The sequence below is a fragment of the Rhea americana genome, unplaced genomic scaffold, assembly GCF_003343005.1.
Source record: "Rhea americana isolate MKP2758 unplaced genomic scaffold, rheAme1 scaffold_23, whole genome shotgun sequence".
Taxonomy (NCBI): Eukaryota; Metazoa; Chordata; class Aves; order Rheiformes; family Rheidae; genus Rhea; species Rhea americana.
The window spans coordinates 3,737,379-3,761,793 of NW_028186346.1; the positions used below are offsets into that span (position 1 = coordinate 3,737,379).

Here is a 24,415-nt window from a genome sequence, read left to right on the forward strand (position 1 = left end):
GCAAAAACAAAACAAAGCATACAGGATAATAATTGTGAATTAGGTCCACAGGGGGATCACAGGGGCCTGGAGGAGATCAAGAGTCAACTGATATGCAATGTGGACCTGGCTGGTGTGCTCAAGAAGGGGTTAGCCAGAAGCACTGCTTACATGAGCTGATCTGTGCCATTTGGCTTTGAGGACAGGCATGTATCCCTAATCCTCTTTTATTTAGCACCAGACATTGCACAAGGCTCATGTTCTGCATCGAGTGAAGCTCAGTTCCACTGATTTTGATGGCATTAGCCATCAAAATGGCCAATGCGTAAGGTGCTACACACCAAAGAAAAAGCGTTAAAACCTGCCCCCTCTCCNAAAAAAAGTAGCCTAAGGACAAAGTATTTCATTTTTTTTCTGCTAACAACACAAGAGACTGTTACCAGAAAACCGGCTGCTACCCCTGTGCAAGCCAGAAAACTAGAACCAAGGAAAGCAGAGGTGGACCCTTGTGGCTCATGAAACCACCATGAGCAGTGCTGCATCTCTTGCACCACAGCTCTGTGGCTTTCTGTGCTCCTCTTCAAACTGAAGGGGATGAAGAGAAACCCAGGGAGTACCGGCAGCAAGTGGTACTCATCTCTCTCCTAGTATTCTGCAGCAGGACCGCGAGACCGGCTGCAGGAAAGGTGTTCCCTGAAAGAAATGAAGCTTCTGCTTCTTGCCACTGGACTGGGTTTCTGTGCAGGACAAAGACCTTCTAGGTTAGCCCTTATGCTGAGGCAGAGGTTTTGGCCTCAATTTTAGTCCCTGATAAGGAGAGAGTAATTTTGTATGAGTCATATATTGCTGGTAGAACTGCTTGAAATGAGAAACAGTTGAGTTTGCCTTGGTTTTAGATCACCTTTTTCTTTGTATAAACAATACTTATTTTACAGCAGTGATAGTGAGCATCTTCAAAATTTTCTGAAGAGCACACTATTTTCTGTATCCTGAAAAGATCTGTTACTTTCTAGTCTTTCCTGTGTCATTTAAGCAGCAAGATTTATTCTGCACTGGACCTCAAAAAGTAGGCATCTCACTAAATATGAAAAAATCTGAAGCAGCATAGCACTTGCCTGACTTTTTAAAGCATAGGAGTAGTGTCTTCATGCTAAAGTGCTTGGCTGAATCAGGACATAACATACGAACACAGAATCTCTCTCTCTCACTGCATTCTTCTCACTACCAGCAACAGCCATTCAAAACTACAACTTGTACTTTCCTACCTATTCCAGTAAGATGGTAGCTTCAAACAGCTTGAGTTCAAGAGAACCCCTGATGCAAAATTTTAAATATACTAAGGTTAAATATTTGTAAAGTATACTTAATTAATTTGTTGTGTACCCTGCAGTTATAGCTTTGGCTTGAAGGCACAAATATTAAGGCACAATAAATGCAAATAATGTATACATTTCAATGTGTTGTGCTGAAGATAACTTTGTACTACATGGTATTTACGTATAATGACATGTCATTCAAACATTTCCTCAAGTTATTTTAATACTTCTTTCTTTGATAACCTGGATAAAAAAAGGAATGTATGTTAAATTATTTAAATATTTCTTCAGTGCAAATTTAGTAATTTTCTTCTAAAGTATAGAAGATTGATATTGATTTTTCAGCATTTGGATTTCAGCAAAAAAAAGTAATATTTACACTCAACTTGGGCAGTATTATCTGAATTATTTATCAAAAAAATAAGTATATAGTACTTTTTGCTATAAAAAAGAAAAGCTTTTTGGCTTGTTTAATTCTTGTTTCTACCAATCTGCAAGACAAGTAGAAATACAGTTGCATTAGACAACTAAATTGTACACAATCAAATCTGTTGTTTAGATCTAGTTATTGTGTTAAAGTGACCCTGAACAAATTTTGGTTTTGCTTGTTCTCAAAGTATTTCCAAAAGAGAAAAAGGATACATCTCAAATTTTTAATAGGCTCCCAAAATGCACCCTAAATCTGCTAGGTGTCCTGCACCTGTTTAAATAAAAGACATCTCTATCACATGGCTTTCAAATAAAAACTGAGTCTGCCTAATTTCCTTAGCAATAAAAACATACTTAGTTGAAAAGGAAAACATATATTGCACTGAAATTAAAGAAACAGGCACAGAGAAAACATTTCTTCTCAATATTAAATAGAAAGGATATCCAGTGCAAAGAATTGCCCTCCTTCTTCTCCACGGCTGAGCTTTCAAACACCATCAGTCACTGAGTTCAGATGATCTCAAGTTTACGTTCTCTAGGAAACAACTGTGGTTGTCAGGAATCACAGTGCAGTTTCGGTGATGCATACTCCTGAGGAAGGATCCAAGGAAGAGTCCATGGCCAGCTGACCATTCTGAACAACTTCTGGATAATTCTTACTGAAGTAAACCTAAGACAAATATTACATTCTGTAAGTAACTATAAATTACTATACCTTAAATTTAGTTTCAGATAAAATTTGACACAAGTAAACACAAGTAAATACATTTCAATAAGGAATCAAAGCAGGAAGTTTACATTAGTGGCATTAAGTGTCACTGAAAAATTAGTAAAATTGCAGTATGATCTTACATTATAAAAAAGAGAAAAACTCACACAACCTGTAGATCCACTCAAATTCTGATAATTCAGATAAACAGATATGTGTTATCTCTTTACATTAAACTGATAAGTAAAATCATTTTACTAGCTTAAAACATGGAGATAAATTAAAAACAGGGTGACAAAGAAGCTGTGAAATCTTGCGTCTGCACAAGGGTTTCTCATTTTCACCCATAAAATGAACACAATGGATTTGGATGTTAATATCAGGTTGTAATCCCTATATTTTACAAACTATGATTGACAACCATTGAAACTTCGTAGTATATGTATGAAATATCCTAGCGTTTAATTTGTGCTGCAGAGCAGTTATAGGGCCTATAGAAATGTGATCTCTGGATAGTGAATCACAATAATGAAAGAAGCAAAAGCTTTAACAATGACTCAACCTAGCAACTTCTCTAAAATGTAAGATGATACCAAATAATAGGACAGTTCTTTGCCAAGCCTTTGAGTTCTTGAATTCTACCAATTTCCAGCTGAACTAGAAGAGATACAGGTTTCCTGATAAATGTATAATCAGAACATAAAGGAAATGAAATGCTGTCAAGTTTCACTGTTCCACAATCATCAGTTTTTAGTAGCTGTATCATATCTCTGTTCCTTGACAGATGCGCATAACAAAATGAAATAATGTCAAGACTTGTATGCTCTTATCTAAAAATGTGTTTGGGTGAAAAAGGACTTCAAATGCAATTTTTTCAAAGAAGAATGTGGAAAGTTTTGTTTGAGTCTTTAAAAACAGAAAATACACTATCTCTCTGAAGCTGACACGTGTCACGAGTTAGGTCTCATATTCATATTACTCATTCTAGGGTTTATGAAACATTTCTCCAATTTATATTTGGGAGTGCTGTCAACAAAGTTCAGTTTGTTTGATAATAATGTTCTTTTCATATATATGAATAAGACGTGGGATAAAAAAAGGAAATAGTTACACTATACAAGCACTCTTGAAAGCACCACTGTCTTCTTTTGTGTACACACATTAACACACTTTATATGCATCTTTAGAATTTTCAAATAATATTAAGGTCTGATTTGAATCAACAAAAGAAATGGAAGTCCTGTTAAGAAGCATTCCTCAGTAACCAGCCACAACAGGATGCAACAGAGAAAAGTTAATCAGGTGCCTGGCTGCATACAGGCTGCAGAGATTGGAACCTCAGCTGCATATTGCCATCATTTTCCTGGTTGAAAACATAACTTTGACATACTTTTACTGCAGCTTTTGAATACGATTTTTAAGTTAATAGAAAACCTTGGCACATTACTAGAGACATAATGAAATGGCAGCTGCTTTTCAATTGTCTCATTGCAATTCTTCCCCTGGGCCCAATCCCTCAAGATATTAAACTCTCAAGTCTTTATTCAAGCTTCTTTCATTGCCAACAGAGTTGCAATCCCTTAAAAAGTAATCACTGAGGTGAGATAACAGCTAATATTTTAATATTTACACATCTGTCAGAGCTTTAATACAAAATCATCTTTACTTTTGCCTCAAAGTATTCAAAAACTGATTGACAGAAAAACAGCCCTATCCCGCTGCCACCAAAGTTCATGGAAAAGCTTCTCTCAACAGAACATATTAAGTATTGTTTATCTGAATAACTGAGCCCACTTAACTGCCTGATGACTGTATCTCATTCTCCCTTAGGATTTTCTCCCAATAGCATCTTGTAAACMGAGCAAAGATAAAGACAGCTTTCTCGGAGGGCGCCATCCTGAAGACAACTCCAGTGGTGTCCTACTGCAGTGCGCTGCCTAGAATATACCCAGCAATCTCCAGCTTGAGCTGTACTGAGGTTGTTTTCTTCAGCATTTGTGCAAAAATCAGGGATACTCATTGACCAAAACAGACACACAAATAGCAAGTTTGGATCCATCTGGAAGACTGAGTTAAGGTTTCAGGAGTTACAGTGATCTTGAAGAGCTGAATCTTGCAATGCTTAGCTAGGAAGACACTTAAGAGATTTTTCAGAAAATTAGGCTTCTGATTTGAAGTGCATAGTCTCTAGTTGTTTGTGATGGTTACTCATATGTGCGTTACATGCACTTAAAGAATATATACAGAAGGTATACTGTTCCAAAAAATGTATTTGAAGTCTCACCTTACTGAAAGAAGCTCTTAATACAAGTACATTCTGCCCAAGATTCAGGTCCAAAATGCAATAAATCAAATGATCATTGTCAAAGCATGGCCCCATTCCAAGCTATTTTATTTAGCAATTCACTGTAATGCCTTTTGAAACACACATACATGCACCATATTACCATGTCTTTTAATGTGCAGCATGCTGTTTTTCAACAACAGAAAAAAAAAGCTGTTCTTCATAAAAACAATTCTTATTAACCACAGTAGGAATGTATGAGACCAAGAGCAATCCATGTAACAGTCTTATAAAGTGTAAAAAGAACAGCCACAAGAATCAGCTCTTCTGACTAAGTAACTTCTCTGAAAGTATGCATGAAGCACAAGAGACTTCAATAAAGAAAACCCTGAATTAATGTCCAAGTCATTTGAACAGAAAGAACTGTAACTGTGCTTCTGGATAGCTGCTGACTAGAGATATAGTCTCTCAATTCCCATTTTTGGGGACTGAGTGTGGATAAGCACCACGCTTTGCAKTCTTGGCAGATGCTAAAGCTTGTATCTGCCTTCCAGCCTGGGAGTTAGCAAACTTTTTCATCAAACCACATTTCAGCAGAGACTGGTTCCTGGATCTCTTCCCTTCCTGTACAAAATCACTTAACATTGATGTGGTAACTGCAGATGACTATATGGGCAAGTAACATCAAGTAATTATTTTTATACATTTTGAATTATCTTTGAATGCAATTGTACAATTGGGGAGGGCTGCAGGGAAGGGAGGGAAGACAGCACGATATGRCTACATCTCTACAGATAACAGCTAGACAGCCTCACCTCTATCCATTCCAAGGATCAAATCTTAGAAAGTTGGCCTTCACTTTACAAACATTGGTCATATGAATTTGAATCTATCATTTGTAATATAATTTATTTAAGCTCCAGACTGTCATACATATACCATGAAAAACATGGCTAACCCATTACACAGTAGTAATAAAATACAAGAAGCTCCAYTGCAGCACTTGAGGAGGACAGCAGGACTCATTTGACAGTCTAGTCAAGGAAAAAGCTGTTTCCAGATTTATGCAATGTGTACTACACATGAATTTAGAGTATGCTCTTAACTACAAAGCTTCATCTCAAAAACTCCCTTAAAAAAATTTTTTTTAGTTCCTCTGAAAAAATCCTAATGAGTAGAAATTTCTTTCCTAACCTTCAAAAAGTCCAGTAAAATAGCCTTAAGAAAGGAGCATTTAGCCTCCGCGATAGCACATTTTTTCAGGCTTTTCCAAGATGCCAGTAATGTATCTGTTCTTACCTGGAAATCTACTATTTTACTGTAGCCAGGCACCTGTCATTTCATTTCCCGTCTTTATGCACTGCTTCTTGCCTATTCCTCTCCTGTTTCCCCAAGAAATACTTTTCAGTGTTTGTTGCCATTCTTCTACTCCAGACATCAAGCAGCTTGAGAAGAGGAAAGCATAGGGACTAGAGATAGACCTTTACCTCTTACACTAAAAAGTCTCTCTTATGACCCTACATGTCTAACATCAGTACCTTACTACTTGCACACAGAAAGTAATGTTATATGAATATGTTGCTCCCAACCTGAGCACTGGGGGTCTCAGCAGTAACAGTGCTCAGCTTTCACAGGCACAGAGGGAAATTAAAACCTTGCTCTGGACATCCTGTGCATTAAATTATCACAAAAATAGAAATCAAGCCAAAAACTAGTCTAAATGAGCTCGTCAAACACAGGTCACTTTTTATCTTCTTACTTCTGCTTCACCTTTATATTTGAAAAGCGGAGATGATATAGCCTCACCTCAGAGGTGTATTATGAAAATCAATGCACTGATGTTTCTTAAACATCTTGATTGCCAGAGGAACGCTGACAATTACGGAGAATCACAGAATGCTTGAGGTTGGAAAGGATCTCTGCAGACCTAGTCCAAATCCCTGCTCAAGCACGTCACCTAAAGCACATGGCATCCGGGCAGACTTTGAATATTGCCAGAGAAGGAGACTATACAGCCTCTCTAGGAAACTGTGCCAGTGCTCTCTCMCCCTCACAGGAAAGAAGTTTTTCTTCATATTCAGGTGGAACTTCCTGTGCTTCAGTTTATGCCCATTGCCTCTTGTCCTGTCTCTTGGCACCATGGGAAAGTGTTTGGCCCCACCCTATTGACACCCTCCCTTCAGGTACTTGTACACATTGRTAAGATCCCCCCTCAGTCTTCTCTTTCCCCAGGCTAAACAGGCCCAGATCTTGCAGCCATTCCTCATAGGGCAGGTGCTCCAGTCCTCTGATTATCTCCATAGCCCTACGCTGGACTCTCTCCAGTAGCTCCGTGTGTCTCTTGTACTGAAGAGCCCAGAACTGGACACAGGACTCAAGGTGAGGCCTCACCAGGGTGGAGGAGAGGGGCAGGATCACCTCCCTCCACCTGCTGGCAATGCTCTTCCTAATGCACCCTAGGAGACCATTGGCCCTCTTGGCCACAACGGCACATTGCTGGCTCACGGTTAACTTGTCCACTAGGACTCCACAGGTCTGTTTCTGCAGAGCTGATTTCCAGAAGGTCAATCCCTAACCTGTACTGGTGCGTGGAGTTACACCTTTCTAGGTGCAGGACCYTGCACTTGCCCTTGTTGAACCTCACAAGGCTCCTCTCCAGCCAACTCTCCAGCCTGTCCAGGCCTCTCTGAATGGCAGCACAGCCCTCTGGTGTATCGGCCACTCCTCYCAGCTTGRGATCATCAGMAAACTTGCTGAGGAGGCACTCTGTCCCTTCATCCAGGTCATTGATGACAAAGCTGAACAAGACTGGACCCAGTACTGAGCCCTGTGGGACGCCACTACCCACAGGCCTCCAACTGGACTCCACACCACTGATGACRACCCTCTGAGCTCTGCCTTTCAGCCAGTTCTCAAGTCACCTCACTGTCCACTCGTCAACGCACACTTCCTGAGCTTCTCTAGGAGGATGTTATGGGAGACAGTGTCAGAAGCCTTGCTGAAGTCAAGGTACACAACGTCCACTGCTCTTCCCTTATCTACCCAGCCAGTCATGCCAACCTAGAAGGCTATCAGATTGGTTAAGCACGATTTCCCCTTGGTGAATCCATGCTGGCTACTCCTGATCACCTTCTTCTCCTCCATATGTCTGGAGATGACATCCAGAATGAGCTATTCCATCACCTTTCCAGAGATGTAGGTGAGTCTGACTGGCCTTTAGTTGCCTGGGTCCTCCTTCTTGCCCTTCCTGAAGACTGGAGTGACACTGGTTTTCTTCCAGTCCTCAGGCACCTCTCCTGTTCTCCACGACCTTAAAGATGATTGAGAGTGGCCTAGCAATAACATCCACCAGCTCCCTCGGCACTCGTGGGTGCATCTCATGGGGGCCCATGGACTTGTGGGTGTCAAGTTTGCCTAAATGATCTCTAACCCAATCCTCCTTGACCAAAGGAAAGTCTTCCTTTCCCCAGACTCTCTCTTTTTTCCTGGGTGCGAGATTCCTGAGAGCTGCCCTTAGCAGTGAAGACAGAAGCAAAGAAGGCATTCAGTAATTCTGCCTTCTCTGTATCCTTCATCACCAGGGCACTCACTACCCCATTCAGCAGCAGGCCCACATTTTCCCTAGTCTTCCTCTTGCTACTGATGTATTTGAAGAATTCCTTCTTGTTGTCCTCAGCATCCCTTGCCAAATTTAATTCCAAATGGGCCTTAATCTTCCTCGTCGCTTCCCTGCATACTCTGACAATGTTCCTATGTACCTCCCAACAGGCCTGTCTCTTTTTACACATTCTGTGTATTTCCTTATTCTGTCTGCCAAAGCATCTTGTTCATCCTTGCATGTCCTGCCCCCTTTGCTTGATTTCTTACTCATAGGGATGCACTGATCTTGAGCCTGGAGAAAGTGATGCTTGAATATTAACCAGCTCTCTTGGACTCCCCTTCCTTCTAGGATCCTAACCCATGGGATTCCTCCTTGAAGACGCCAAAGTCTGCTCTCCTGAAGTCCAGGGTTGTGATCCTACTTATTGTCTTGCTTCTTCCACACAGGATCCTGGACTCCACCATCTCATGGTCACTGCAGCTAAGGTCGCCCCCGACCTTCACATCTCCAACCAGTCCTTCTTTGTTTGTTAGTATAAGATCCAGCAGCACACCTCTCCTCATTGGGTTCTCCACCACCTGTGTCAAAAAGTTATCACCAGTGCTCTGCAGGAGTGTTTGTGCCTAGCTTTCCAGCTTGCTGTTGCAATCCCCCATGAGAACCAGGGCCTGTGATCAAGAGGCTTCTTCCAGCTGCCTATATAAGTCCTCATCAACATCCTCTTCCTGATCAGCTGGGCTGCAGTAAAACTCACAACAGTGTCTCCCATGTTACCCTGCCCTTTAATCCTTACCCATAAGCTCTTAACTTGTTCTTCATCACCCCTATTAACTATATTAATAATTTTGTACTCTGAGTAGGATTTGAACAGTAAGTAGTAAGCAGGCAAACAGCCTTGTAAGGAGCAAGAATATAACAAAACATTCAGTGGCTATTTCTTAATTGAGCAGCATTCATTCTATGTGTAAACTGAAGCAAGGGTACAAGAACAAAGGAAGAAAAAGCACAAAAATAAGAACATGATCTCACTTTTAAAGACAATGAAACAAYGCACAGATGCTGATCCTGAAACAAAAAATTGCATGAGATCTTTTAAAAATACAAAAAAACAGAACTGAATGCTGGACTATGTAGCCTTAACATTCTTTTACAAGTTTTTGTAAGACCAAGGCCTACTACAGGAGGGTATGTCATATATTATTAACACTTACCACTGTGTGTACATACAGATAGATGCAAGAAATCCAAACAGTCTGTCAACTCAGGATACATAAATACATGTATCATTTGGAAGTCTGTGTATATCCCACTAAAAAAGCACTGAAAACGATGGTTTAGCCTTGCAAAGCTGACAGATTCTTAAGTGTAGGGGAAGGCCTGCAGTAACTCTGGATATGCAAACTTGCAAAAAACAAACTGCAGAGACAAATTTAATTAATACTTTTTTAAAAATTACCCGTTTTGCTGTTTCCATCAGAGAAGCTGCCTCAGTCTTGCCCACTTGTTGCACCATTTTGTAAAACAAGCCATCTTTTTCCTGTAGCAAAATGTAAGGTTCGTCATATTCTTTTAGTCTTCCTGCATCTAAAACCTGTGAAATCAACAGAAATGAATTCACAGTCAATGAAATCTTACGCAGTCTTCAAACAGCACTTCAAAACTCTTTTTCAGTTTATAGACSAATTGTACAATTTTAAAATGCCCTACAGTCATTCTACCTACCGGAATCCAACGCAAAGTTATGCAGAATATGGAAATACAATGCTTGTGAAACCAACAAAGCAGATGGTAAGATTCATTGTGTAAGAAAAAAAGAAAGGCCTGTTGCTGAGAGGCCTAAAATGGCTTCTGAAATAAACAGCTGTAGGTATAAAACAAACAATAACAACTGAGATGATTAGGGGAGAATAAGCAAGTCTTTTGGATTAGAAGAGGTGAAGACATAATTAAAGAAAACGAGGGTCTTGCACCATTTTTTGCCAACTACATATTAGAAAAATACCTACCCTGAACCTATTCTCTCCACATAAAAAAAAAGTGAGATGGCACCAGGAACAAAGGTACTCAAAAAGAAGAGGAGAGAAGGAAAAAATAATAGAGAAATTAAACATGCATTAAGTCATTATTAGGCCACAGAGGATATATACAGTCAAAACTATTACAAGAATTTAAGAATAAGCTGCCTGCACCTCTAAGAAAATATTCTCATACTAGTGATTCTATTTACGGACTGTATGGCAGCAAATACTGCACTTATATTTTGGAAAGCCTTAAGGGATCATGCAGGAAACTTTCAGATCAGTATAGTTTTTTAGATGAGACAGTAATTTAGTCAAAAACATCATTAAAACAGAAATATAAGACATACACCAGATCACAAGCAGTAACTGTTCCCCCTAGTTGTAAAAAAAAAAAAWGTATCTCAAAAATCTGATAGAATTCTTCAAATGCACCAGAAGAAAAGTAAAGGATAAATGGTTTATTTGGATTTTCAGAAATGTATCTGATGTGACTAAACAGTCATGCCACAACAGACAAAAAATATTCAGGAACTTGAATAGAAAACTAAGATTAGAAATAAACAGTGCATTTTTGCTGTGGGGAAAGCTTGGTGGCTAGGAACTGGTAGGTACCATAGCATTCTGGGGTAGCTACATATGTGTTAGTCATCAGAAAAAGGAGCTATCAGCAAAGTGACAAACCTCCAAATGACACAAAAGGGTGCAGGTAAGTCTAGACCAAAAGATACTCAGATAAACCTAACTAACCTAAACGAATGAACAACACAATAGCAGGGAAAAATCAATATTGACAAAAGCAATATAGTCAAATACTTAACTAGCTTATAAATTAATGGTATTGACTCAAAAAGAGATTTCATATCAGTGTATAAGTTTAGTACAGAGTAGCAAAGTTTAAAAAAAAATTTACGTGAGAAAATAATACAGAAAATATTTTTGTTCTTATATAAATAAAAAACATTCACATGTATACTACTGAAAAAGATATTGCCACAACAGAGGGACTTCAAGGACTCATAACCAAAGCCATAGTTGTGGTGTACATACTTGTAGGAAAAAAGTTCTAAAAAACTGCAGCTGTTCCTTTCAGGAGAGAAATGAATAAAAGGTATCACGAGGACAACTTCCAAAATAACAAAAATAGTTTGCAAATTTATGTTTGAAAGAGGAAGCTCTAGCAAGCTTGGAGATAAATTCAAAGTGTTGTGAGGCAACTTTCAAGCATGTGCAACTTGCCCGTGGAACTCCTTAAGGCAAAACATCCTAGAAGGCCAAGAGCTCGGCTGAATCTACAAGCAGACTAGGCACCTGTTAATGACAAAATACACTACAAAGTCAGACAGCTGAGCCAACCCATTTGGCTGCAAAAATCAGGCACTGCTGAGATTTTTCTCAACTTGTCTGACATGAAGGACTGAACATCAAGTGAAAGACTCCCACCTCTGAGCTTCCCATTCAGTTAAGCATATCACATTAAAACATATAACAACTCAGCCAACAATAACAGCATAATTGTACCTAATTTTATATATTGCTTGCAGAGAAACTTACAAAAGTTATTTTCTATTTTCAAAAGCTCCTATCTTAGAGGATCAGCCTATATTGTGATTTCCTCTGCAAGAGACTTCCAGTACTGGTTGGTACAGCTGAAGAAAGTGCTAGCACAAAAGCTTTACAACACCAGTAGCACTACACAGCACAGTATGTAGTAATTTAATACACAACAGATACAGTATTTCATCTACAAAGGCATTTCTTGTACACATGTAGATATTTCAGTACACTTAGTTTTATCCCATATAATTTGAATATTTGAAGATAAATTAATAATATAATTTTCCTCACAATCTTTTATCATACTTCATTAAGTCACAGTTAACAACAGCTTCCTTAAGAATGCAGTAATTCAAAATAGTTCTACATACTAATTGAATTGAGATGCCACACTATAGGACATCTCAGATGCCTTGAAAAAGTAATTTTTCTTCAGCATTGCACAAGATTATGAAACCGAGTCTTGAGAATTGAAGAAAAAAACATACTCATTAAATGTGTCTCTCTCACCAGTAAACAACTATGTAGAAAAGTAGGCTTGTTAAAATTTTCTATTACCACAGTATACAGATTCTGCTAAATTAACAATAATTTTGCAAATATTTGAAATAATCATAAACAAGGACAAACTTTCTCCTCCAAAGAACCTGAGAGGGAAAAAAGGAGAAATTTACTCCTCCCTGACAGGTTTTAAACAGCCAAGTCGAAAAGAGAAACAGGGCAATTTGCATCTAGAAAAATTACGTTCATATTTTAAACAAATCATTAAGCTATTAATGTGCTTTCTTGAGAAATAAAAATACAAACTTGTGTCATGAAAATAGAACAAATACAGGAAAAACAAAATGGGTTACTTTTTTAAAATTATAAATAAATAAACCTCAATGAAACAGAAYGGATAACATATTGTTCTTACAAGTCAGGAATACTCGATGCACCGATTAACTAAGGAAAAAAAACATTTCTATTAACTGCTTTCATCTATTTGACAATAGAGAGAACTTAAGTTGATTCACTTGGGAGCTATACATTTATGTATCTATACGTTTATTAAAAAGTGCTTAGACAAAGAGATAGGTACCTTCTTTGAAGAAATAAATGCCGATAAAATTTAAATAAACCAACAGATACTTTTGCTAAGGCTTTGCATACTCTTACTGACTCCAAGCCAAATTAAAATCATTAGGACTTCAAAAAGCAAGCTAATCATTYAGGAAAGGTGGAATCTGGTATTTACTAGCCACATACTTTCTGATCCACTTGCATGCAACTCTTATCACTGTATAATATGACTGAATTAAACCCAGGCACATTCTCAGGTAGTTGTACCTGTGGAACTTGATACAGTAAAGCTAGGGAAGCTTGTAGCTTGCAAAATCTTATTGGCACAGTGATTCAAGAGGACATACAATAGAGTATGGGACTTAAAATCAGACCACGATTTCATTATAAACTTTAACATAGATCTTTGAGAGACAAAGATTTTGGAGGAATCATTTAACTTTTCAGTTCCTCAATCTCACCATTTGCAGAACAGACCAAATGGAGCCTCATAACTGTGCTGGGGGTGTTAACAGTCTGTGAAGTAATTAGACATCTCAGAGTAAAAAAAAATAAACACTAAAAGCTATAATCCCAAAGCACTCTTATGTAAAGAGATTATGCAAATCTGGCACCAGGGCCAGATTCTCCACTGCCTTACACTGGCAGCCACTTTTATGTTCTCTGCACTATTTTTGCCTTTGTAGTCAGAGTCTTACGACTTCAACAGCATTTTCTCAAGTGGAAGAGTAACTCCTGCAGTATAAAATTTACAAAATGGGATGTTGGTGATCATGTAAAAGATTGCATACAGGAAAATTCTTACTCAGTGGAATTCACTCCGCTCCTCGTGTATGGTGAAACTGATCTTTACTTACATCTATCCAAATTATCTTTACTCAAGAAGCACTGTTAAAACATTTTATGTTCTACCAGTGCTTAAATACGATACTGCTCTTGAGTAGAATCCCCATGCCATCTAATTCCACTCCATCTAATGTTTTATTTGGGTTGAATAGTCTGGGACAGTGACTGCTCATCACAGCCACGAAATTTTTAGGAGGGCAAGCACCATGCTGGGCAGAAGGCAAAATAGTCCTGAATAGCACTTCGTTTGACATGGAGGCACAGAACAGCATAGAAAGAGTGGGATTAAAAATATAGAAATATGGGGCGGGGCAGGGGGGGAGAAACAGAAAAGGAGTGATTTGGATTTGAGTGACCTGCAAAAGCAACCATGAAAATAGAGTACTAGCCACATCAATGTCTTGTTATGTTAACACTCGCCATCACAGCAGAGCTATTTGCTTATGCCACAAAAATGTTGTTGAACTAAAATTGTATAAAGTTTGGCTACTATAATGTAGTGATCCATTTTTGCCTCAACTGTACTCTGTCAAGAAATCTACCTTTACTTTGTYTAAACTCCCCAACCCCCCACACTTTGCAATATTTCCATTCCATAATCTCACTTTTTTAAAAATGTATCAACTCTGCTCCCTACGGACAAGAGAAGAGGAGAGGAGTGTTTAGTAATCGAGGTATGAAATAACAGCACAATAAAGCCAAAGTATCCACAGCAAATACAGAGTTGGCTGACAGACTTTCTAGGCACAGCTCACAAATATTTGGCTTAACTGCTAGTTTAAGTGAGCTTTATTCATATGCAGAATTCTTCTCTCAGTCACATTAGTTTAGACATTCAACCCACTTCTGTAGCTGTTTTCATGCTGGCATTTGTGCCTGACTTAATAAGGAAAAAAAAAGACCAAAAGGAAAACATAATATAGTGAAAAAGAAATCAGAGATCCATTTTGCAAAGAAAAGAGGAGAAAAATAGGGCAATGAAGGCAAAGGAAAAATACATTCTAAAAAGATAGCCCAGATTTCTGCACAGACTGCAGAAACAGGGCAGTACCTATTCTCTCTGAGGAATCCTGTAAATATCTATACTGTTCTGCAACACAGGACTTCTGAAAAGCAAACATTCACATTGTAAGTGAATTTAGTATTGATTAGTTGATTAATATAGGTAAAAGAAGTGTCACTAGCCATAGAAAAGGAAAGAACAYATACCCTTAAGATTGCTGTAACAAATAACAAGTACTTACGGCTATCCACAGACACAAAAAAGAAAGTTCTAAATCCTGCATTTCCTAACTTTCAGCAACAAAAGCAGACAAACCAAGAGAACAATAGTTACAAAATATTATGAGAAAAAAAAAGTACAAGGTTGGAAGTATTCAGCAACAGAGGAGGCGGGCATGGGAATTTGGGAATTTATTTCTATTATTATTGAGGAATGACTAGTATTCCTATTCCCGTTCATCTTCACCATAAGGCCAGAGGGTAAATGGGACATTTAAGAGTTGATCATAAATGTTTTTATTTTTTATTCAAAAGGAAAATAATTCAAGCAAATTATCTCCTAGGGATTACATCGATTTAATTTAGACTTGGAGAAGACACTACCAAACAAAAAAATTATTATAATGAGTTCAAAACTCTGCTAGGAATACAACTTTAAAGAGTGTTTTCCTCAGAGAGTACACATCAAGATGATCCTCAATAAAGTCCTGGGAAGAGAAAAATATTCAGGAGATGCTTCTAGTTACATCATATTATAAGAAATATGTTTACTAAAGACAATACATAGCTTTGTGGGAAAGAGTCAACAGCCTGTGCCCCAGTTGGCATTAAGTTCAGATGCAAGTATGTTCTGCCTCTTCTGTCTCATYGTGGTTTGCCAAAACAGATCAAAAACATGTACATACTTCTCTGAAGAGTCATCTATAAATATCAATCTACCTAAACACATTTGCAAATATTAAAGACCACTGAGAAAGGTGCAGGTATAATTCAGGAATCATTTTAAAGGTGGTGTTGCTTTTTAAATTTTTCCATTATGATTTTTTTTGAGGGGGAGGGTGGCAGTCTTTTGGTTTTGTTCTTTTTTAGTGTTCAGATTTAATCTGAGCATTCCCCAAGCTCCTTTAGGCATCATATACAAATCGTTCTGCAAGTAATCCCAGCCAGATTTGGTGTCAAATAATGTACATTTCATGTTTCATGTGCCAGCTGAGTACTCTTTTTTCCCCTCTGAACAACGCAGAGCACACTTGAGTGCTTATCTTCTTATGCTTTTAATAATTATTTTCAAAACTTAAAAATATTTTGCCTCAGTAGAGCTTATTTTTCTGTGACAATGCCAAATCTGCCATTGATTACCGGGAGTTGATATGCACTCCCCTAAACATACACACATGAATTTCAATCCTCTTGTTCTGCAATCAGAACTAGCGGGGTTTCTTTAAACTGATACAATTCATGGAAAACTGAGCGTACAGCACTGCCTGGTAAGTTGTTCTATATATCAGTTATCTTCACTTTTCTCACAGAGATTTAAAAATCTACCCTTCTTTTTTCTCCATCTGATTGCACAGTACTGTAGGCCGGCTGGAATGTTGTGGGGGAAAAAATCAAAATTATGTATGCTGCAATGAGTCTTACTCTAGTGATAATCATTTGCTATTAACTCCTTYTGTACCTAGGTTGGAGAAAGAAATGCCTGTTAACCAGTCGCTACAGATGGCTTTTGTATTCTTCAATTTCCTCATCTCAAAACATTGGCTATACCAGTGCAAGTTCAACCTTTCCCTTAGAGAGTGCGAAGAGACCTAGTGCCACTTCCTACCAAGAGCTGCACATGCTGAAAAAACTTTTCCTTGGTCAATTAGTAATGACTGTTTCCATCACTGTAAAGCCACACTTCTCAGTGTGGATTGAAGAAGAGCTCAAAGATGGACCTGAAGTGTCAGAAGATACACTTCAGCTTAAGAAATTCCACTTTTTAATACAGTTTTTGAAGGTTTTATGAAGTTAGATAAGCTACCAGGAAATTATACTTTTCAAAAGGTTAAGAAAGAATGTTGCAGATGACTAAGCATCTCTCTTGGTTTTATCAGCTTCTTACGACAACGAATTTGTGGCTCAGCTGCCATGCACAAAGTTTTACCTTAACAGAAATTCTCTACTCAGAGCATCAGCCACCAGCATGTCCTGCACTGATTTACATTTAAAATAATACTGTACTTCTAAGAAAGCAAAAAAACACTCTTCTCCTATCACCAAAGATTTGCTAGTAGTACCAGTACAGTGTGGATACCGTACTACGGCCTTTAAAGGAATATGATCTGATTGCCCTGTCCTTATACTGATGGAAATACATCACAGAAATGCCTGACAGAATGAGAGATCAAGATTCCWCAAGCATTGCCTTGACCTCCTGCAGTAATTCAAATCCAGCTCCTCATCTGAATGCTCCCAAGCAGAAGTACTGCTTCTGTAATTAGTTGTTTTATTTAGACAAAAGAAGAATCTTGTTGGGCGGCCCCCTTGAAACTGGGAGCAGCTTTTAAGAACTTAGAGATGCCAACTTTTTGGTGAGGTGTGGTTTAATACTGGCAAAGAGAATCAACAACCTTTGTATCTTCTCAAGCTCTTTGAGATTTCAACTTCCTCATTTTAAGGGCTGTTGGACCAGGTGTGATACATACAACTGAGGAACCATGCTTGACACACTTTATTTCAGTTGACAATACCTGCTCAGATACCTGATTGTGGCACACAGCAAAAACCTGGCCTGAACATCAATATAACATCCTCTCTTAATGGTAAAAATACATAAATTACTTAGCTTTGAAAACAACACCTTCACTGCTAATATTTGTTAAGCTGAACTATTAAATCCCAAGAAAGAACACTGGGGGATCTGTTTCTCCCTTGTGGGTTGCTGAACAGAGGATTTCAAAAGATCTGGGCACTGTGGAACTTGGCATTGTTCAGATTCAAAACAAAACCAATCACTTCTAAAAAATCACTTGCTAATATTCAGCTCTTCCAGAAACTCTGAAAGTCTTTGGTCATCAAATGAAAAGAGGAACCTAAAGGTTCTCAAGCCCTTGCCTCTCCATCAGCCAGATGGGCTTCAACAGAGGTAGGAGCCAAGCAGGTAGGCTGGTAATCACATCCATTTTCTGGTGGAACTGCATTAAAACTCTAATGAGCCTCCTTGAAATACTTCTGATCAGCCCCTACAGTTAGTGTTGAGATCTTTCCTAAGTTTTTGTATTTGATCTTCTGGACCCTGAAAATCTGGACATCCAGACAACTTACCAGTCATCTTACAAAACACGTATATACAAGCAATGTTTTTATGGGATACTGATACTGAAGTACCCTGAGACTGAGTATTCTTTCACCTCCACAGTATAAGCTATCACCATGAACTTCAATCTTTTGCTCCATGCAGGTCCTCTCTTTCTACAACTATCCTTTATATTTCAGTCTTGATGCTTTTTTTATCCAACAGATTTTGGTCTCACAGCACAGCTGGGATTTTTCTTAGCTTGCATAAAAAATCATTTTCATCTAATATTCACTAGTCAGTATTTTCAAGGCAGAGGCTCAGTCAAAAAAGGAGTTACTAGTATTTGTTTCTTTAGAATAATATGGGTAGGTGCACAAATATGAATGCTGCAACTTCTCTATGGACAACTGAATCCAGATCCACAAGCTACTTCAAGATTTCAGTGAAGAATTAGGTGCCTAAATAAATTTAGGGATCTGATCCCTAGTTTTGAAAATTTGGCTTTCACTCAGCTGCTATAATCCACCAAGTTCCCTTTATATTCTTTTAACAGATTTCAACAGCAAAAGTGGAATATCAGCTAATAATTAATCACACTTAGGATTCTGAGTTAATATAAGGTCAAGAATGCTTTCCGCTTCTGTGGTAAACAATAAATAACACCCATTCTATGCCCTTGCAGTTCTTCCCATCTTTGAACTTTAAGAGACTAAACAAGARCTCTGAATGCAGCTCAAAGGCTTCTACTTTTCAGCAAGTTGCACACTTTTCCAGATCATCCTGGGCTCCAGGAAAAATCTATGGCTTTTTCCAGCTGACTTGTCCTAGACATATTTTGCATGTGAGGACCTGTATATGAAAGCAGGTAGTTCTCCACCAAAGGCGCAGTCCTACATGCACATGCTTAAGCTAAAGAAGTCAGCTCTCCGGGAAGTATGCACAGTGTTCACAAAGGACTGTTTTGTAACTAGGACTGCATATTTCTGTGACATCTTACAACTTAGACATTCTCTTTAGGGGATTGTGTAAGTTTTACTGTAAAACACATTTTCCAGCAGTAGTATTTAAATAGGCAGCAAAAATGCCATTGAAAGAAGAGCCAACAGACCACAGCATTAATGGCTTTAACCCAATACTACTACTTTTAGGGTAACACCACTACCTTCCTACATTTTCCACTTCTCCATCTAAAGCTGGGCCACTGATGTAAAAGCTTATGTGAAGGTATCAGCAGGGCAGTCAGCGCTCATCCACAAATTCAAGAGCTCTGTTTCCCGTTGGGCTGTAGATCCAGACTCCCTCATTTTTATTCTCCCTCTGACTCCATCATGACTCTTGCATTTCTGGCAGCACAATGCTTCAAAAGGAAGGGTAGAGAGTGACCTTAGCCTGACTGCCCTGTATAGCCTGGTGGGCACAGCATTTTCCTGGGAATGTGGAGTGTTGTGTCCAGACCTCCTCAGACAGAGGGAAAATGGAGACTTCCTGGAAGACTGTTTTCATCCCAAAGCCATCATCACCATGTCCCCAGGTGTCCATTAACAGAACTGTCTCAGCCCTGACTGCTAGCTCAGTGACACAGTGACACAGAATATAGTTGTTTCCCCCCCCCCCCGAATCAGTCTCAATTCTAATACTTTGATAAGCTCTCTGGCTTTAAAAGGGAAACGGAAAAGGAAGAAGATACCTTTTTTGGCACCTATGTTTGATACTTACAGACGGAGCTGAAGTCAATGTGATGTAATACTTCTGATAAAGAAAGGGGAGCAAACTCAGTTTCAACAGAAAAATGGCCAGTTATGTTTTGAACTCTTGGTATGACTGTGGAGTACATTGCATTGTTAACCTGAATATTAGACATTTCAGGACGTAACCATAACAGGTTTTCCTGTAAATCAAACCTCTTCCCATGTTTCTCTTCAAGAAAAACATCTTATTTGAATGACAGTTTTGAATTACAAGATCAAGTCCTGTTTACACAGAGCTTCTATTTCAAAGGGGCATTGCACCAATACGAAAAGTCTCTAGGGAGAGACATCTTTGTCACTGGATAATGCACAGATCTTGACTAGTCTACAGATTTTCTACAGAAAAATAGCATGGCATAGCATTTAGAACATCAGGCTCTTCTAAAATTCATATATTGAAAAGGGGCAACTCTTTTCAGTTGTCCCGTGTGACAGGACAAGAGGCAATGGGCAGAAATTGAAGCACAGGAAGTTCCGCCTGACCGTGAGGGGGAATTTCTTCCCTGTGAGAGTGACGGAGCTCTGGCACAGGTTGTCCAGAGAGGTTGTGGAGTCTCTTTCTCCGGAGATCTTCAAGGCCTGCCTGGATGCAACCCTCTCTAATGTGCTCTAGGTGACCCTGCTGAGCAGGGAGGTTGGACTAGATGATCTCCAGAGGTCCCTTCCAACCTTACTGATTCTATGATTCTATACTTAATTTACTACTGATTCACTACGCCTCAATTTCTGTATGCTTTTGTTTTCTCCTTTGTAAAAGTAAGGTTTATAAAGAAGGGTTTCTCAACCTGCAGAAGAAATTAGATAGGAGGAAGAGGAACGGATGGTGGGGATTTTCTGAGATTCCACTGGAAGCCTTGGGAGTGGTGCCTCTTGGCTGCCCTAGGCTGCTCCTGGCTCAGTTTGGTGAGCTGCAGAGGTGACTTAGGTAAAAGGCTCTCACCCTCTAAGGTGAGGAAAAGACAGGGAAAGAGCTGCTGCCACACCACAGTTGTGGGGAAGTTATGTGGGATGAGAGGCTAGTGGAGCAAGCATGAATTAAGCTTTGCCCAGGATGGACACTCACTCTAGGCTGCGGTCAGGAAAGAGGCAATAGCAATGTTTCTGCCGTCATCACACTTTACCAGGGAGTAGAGTGGCTGCCTGTGCCAAATAGCTAGAACAGATACTGCAAGCACCTGACAGGAGGAGTTAAAACTTGGGTTCTCAAATAAATGAAGAAAAGGAAATGAAAAGGTGTCCTATGAGTGTCTGAAGTAATGTAGGGAAAAAAAAGTTTGAAAAGCACTGGATTATAATTTTATGGTAGTATTATTTGATGGCCTGACTAAACAAGTCTTTCCAACTCTGGTTCCAAAGATTGTATGGATACTTCTCTATCTCACTCAGGTGTTTGAAGTTTAATTAATTAATGTTTGCAAAGAGCATTACAATTTCCAGATGAAAGATCCTATGCAAGTGCAATGTAGTATTACTCATTGAGGTGATTGGGTTAGAGAGTATCACATTACACAATACAGCTCTTCCCTCAATGATTTTAAGTGTTTGAAGTTCTGATAAAAAGTATTTATCACTAAGATAGATATAATGGAAATACTCTTAAGGTGTGACCTGGATTATGAAACCAGAGCTATGATTTGGGGAATGGAACAAACGAGATTTAAAACAACTCCTGAGGCCAGATTTGTCTACAGTTGTATAAAATGTATTCTGTTCTTCCCTTTTTCCCCTCTTCCAGTAGGCTCTTCTTTTCTTCAAAAATAGAACCAGTTATTACAATGGGTGTGAGCAGACATGCAACAGTTCACGTTCAGTTCCTATTTCCATACTCATTCAACTTGACATTTTCTCATGACTTCCTCAAAATTATTTTTTGGTCTATCTTTTTTTTCTTCTAGTGTTTGAATTAACCCTAAAGGTGAGCATTTTCTTTGTGGAAAGTTCTAGCCTAATAAGCAATTAAATTGAACTAAATCAAAAGTTTGTGGACAACACCAAACTGAGGATTGCAGTCAATACACTCAAGGCAGGACTGACATTCAAAGGGATCTAGACAAGCTAAAGGAATGAGCCAACAGGAACTTCATGAAATTCAGCATGGACACATAYGAAATCCTGCATCTGGGACGCACTAGCCCCCTGCACCAGTACTAGCTGAGGTGTAACTGTGTGGGCAGTACCTCTGCTGAAAAGGAGCTGGGGTTTTAGTGGACATTTGGCTAATTATGAGTCAAACTCACTCCATGGCAGCGAGAAAGCATAAAAGTATCTTGGGCTGTATCAGCAGGAGGTATAACCAGCAGATCTAGGGAAGTGCTTTAGTCAGTGCTCATTAGACCAACTCTGAAATACACTGTCCAGTTTTGGGCCCCCCTTGACAAGAAAGACCAGGGCAAACTGGACGAAGTCCAGCACAGACTGACYAGGGAGCTCAGGGGATTTATTCCAGGAGGAGAGACTGAGGGAGCAGGGCTTCCTCACCTCGGAGAAGAGATGGCTTTGGAATACCTAAGAGCAGCCTTCCCATGCTTACAAGGAGGTTACTGAGGAGATGGACCCAGGCTCTTTAGTGAGGTATACATTGGGAAAACAAGAAACAATTACCATAAACTGAAGGGAGCTTCCAACTGGATATAATGAAAAAAAAATTCACGGCAGGGGTAATTAAGCACTGGGGCAAGTTGCCCAGAGAAGCCGCGGAATCTCCATCCTTGGAGATTTCAAGATCGAAGTAGACAAAGCCCTGAGCAGCCTAGTCTGAAATCAGTGCTGACCATACTTTGAGCAGGGCTTTGGACTACAGATCTCCTGAGGTCCCTACCAGTCCAAAACAAACAAACAARCAAGCAAGCAAAGCTCCACTCTATCTTACGTTCAGATTATGTGACTTGTTCAAGGGTAAAGCTTGGATTTCTGCGATTGAGACAAGAGAGTTGAGCAATTTTGATCAAAATTTRCTTGAAGAACAACTTCACGGTTTGTCAGAAGACAGTTGTCAATATTCCAACTGTCAGGTTCCCTTTTTGCTTTTCTTCACCCATTTTTTCTATCAAKCTTACCCTGATAGCAAACAATGGGGACTTGAGATGGCTTATACATGAAGGCATTACTGCATCTAGAGGTCTCAGTTACATAGGAAACAAAATCAAAAGTTCTAAGAACAGTGGGTAATGAAATAACAATGCACTTCAGTTTTTGCATTTTTACTCTAAAAAAGAATGTGTAACAAGTTAAACTTGTATATTATTAAAATATATTTTTGAGATAAAATTTTAAAACAGAAAGCCTTCTTTACCCAAGTTTTTTCAAATTTCCTAATATTTAAGTAAATAATTAGTCTTCAATGAATGTTATTTTTATTGTTAATGGCAATCATTTATTTGTTAGTTGTTCCAGAGGGACATTCCTGTTCATTAGATTTTTAATGCACACTTTCATTATTCTTTCAAAATTTTGTTCTATCTCCACTAGAAACTGCATGCCTGAGTAAACAAAGTAATAACAATAATAAAAGTACAACAAAAGTACACCTGCCATAACTCTGCTCATTCTTAATATACTATAATATTTTCAGTTTGTATGGAAACAGAATCAATTACTCTGAATAAGAATGTCAAGAAAACAGATTTCTTAAGAGGTCATGTGTGTCAGTTTCCTCCTTTTTTCTGCATTACTCTTCTTGCCCTCCCTTGTCCCCCAAAATTACAGAAGTCTTAAGATCAAAAATGAAGCAACATATTCTAAAGAGGTCATTAWATCATTCCAAAAAGACTGCACTAGACAACACATGAAAATAAATGGCCTTTTAGGAAAGCAGAACTCTTAGTAGGGCATAAGCTGAAGCAACATAAAGTTAAAACTAGTATACTGATTCTAAAAATGCAACAGAATAGCTATACCATTGGTAAAAAGACACCAAACAGTTTGGAGATAAAGATGATTTCTAAGTTCCATGCTTTGCTCAAATGCTTTTTTAGCAAAAAAGTAAACAGAAACATTTACTTTTCATCACAACTGTATGATATTAAAGATCAACTAAGAAAACATCTTAATGGAAAGAGCATTCTGTGCATAACATGTTAATGGTAGTTAATGAATCAAAACCCACAGAAACACCTTTGGACAGCTAACAAACACACACAGCTATTAATTAGGTCACAGTTGTTTCCTCACGGGTCTTTTGTTCATTTTAGTTGTGGAAAACACCAACATATCCATCAGATTTGTGGGGAGGTATTCACCAGGGAAGAAAATATTTATTTATTACACCTTAAACACTTGCAATTACATGACTGATTATGACAGTTTGGCTAGTTTCTCTCCTTGCAAGTAAATTATAATCATTCACTTCACAATTTACTCTATTCTATGCCTCAGAACATCATTCACCTCAGTAGACTTCATTCATTTTTTAAAAAATTATGTTTCTGATTTTTCATGATTTTCATTTTTTCCATGTGTGCATACTTCGGGCAACTTTGTAACTCTTAATCACTTATTTTAAAATGCTTGGAGCACCCAGTAAAAAGTACCAGAATGTGCTTCATTTTCACACACACACACATACACACACAAAAGCTCAATAAA

The 24,415-nt window shown here is 38.6% G+C and overlaps 1 protein-coding gene across 1 annotated transcript in view; it reads right to left on the reverse strand.

The window, feature by feature from the left end:
- Positions 1-1,761: 1,761 nt before the first annotated feature.
- ABCC4 (ATP binding cassette subfamily C member 4 (PEL blood group)) overlaps positions 1,762-24,415 on the reverse strand; it is a 153,707-nt gene continuing 131,053 nt past the window's right edge. The window contains exons 30-31 of the mRNA XM_085305956.1: positions 9,775-9,909; positions 1,762-2,394 (exon numbers count right to left, since the gene is read on the reverse strand). Coding sequence (XP_085162082.1) covers positions 2,287-2,394; positions 9,775-9,909 — 243 coding nt within the window. The 3' untranslated portion in view covers positions 1,762-2,286. The remainder of the gene's footprint in view (positions 2,395-9,774; positions 9,910-24,415) is intronic.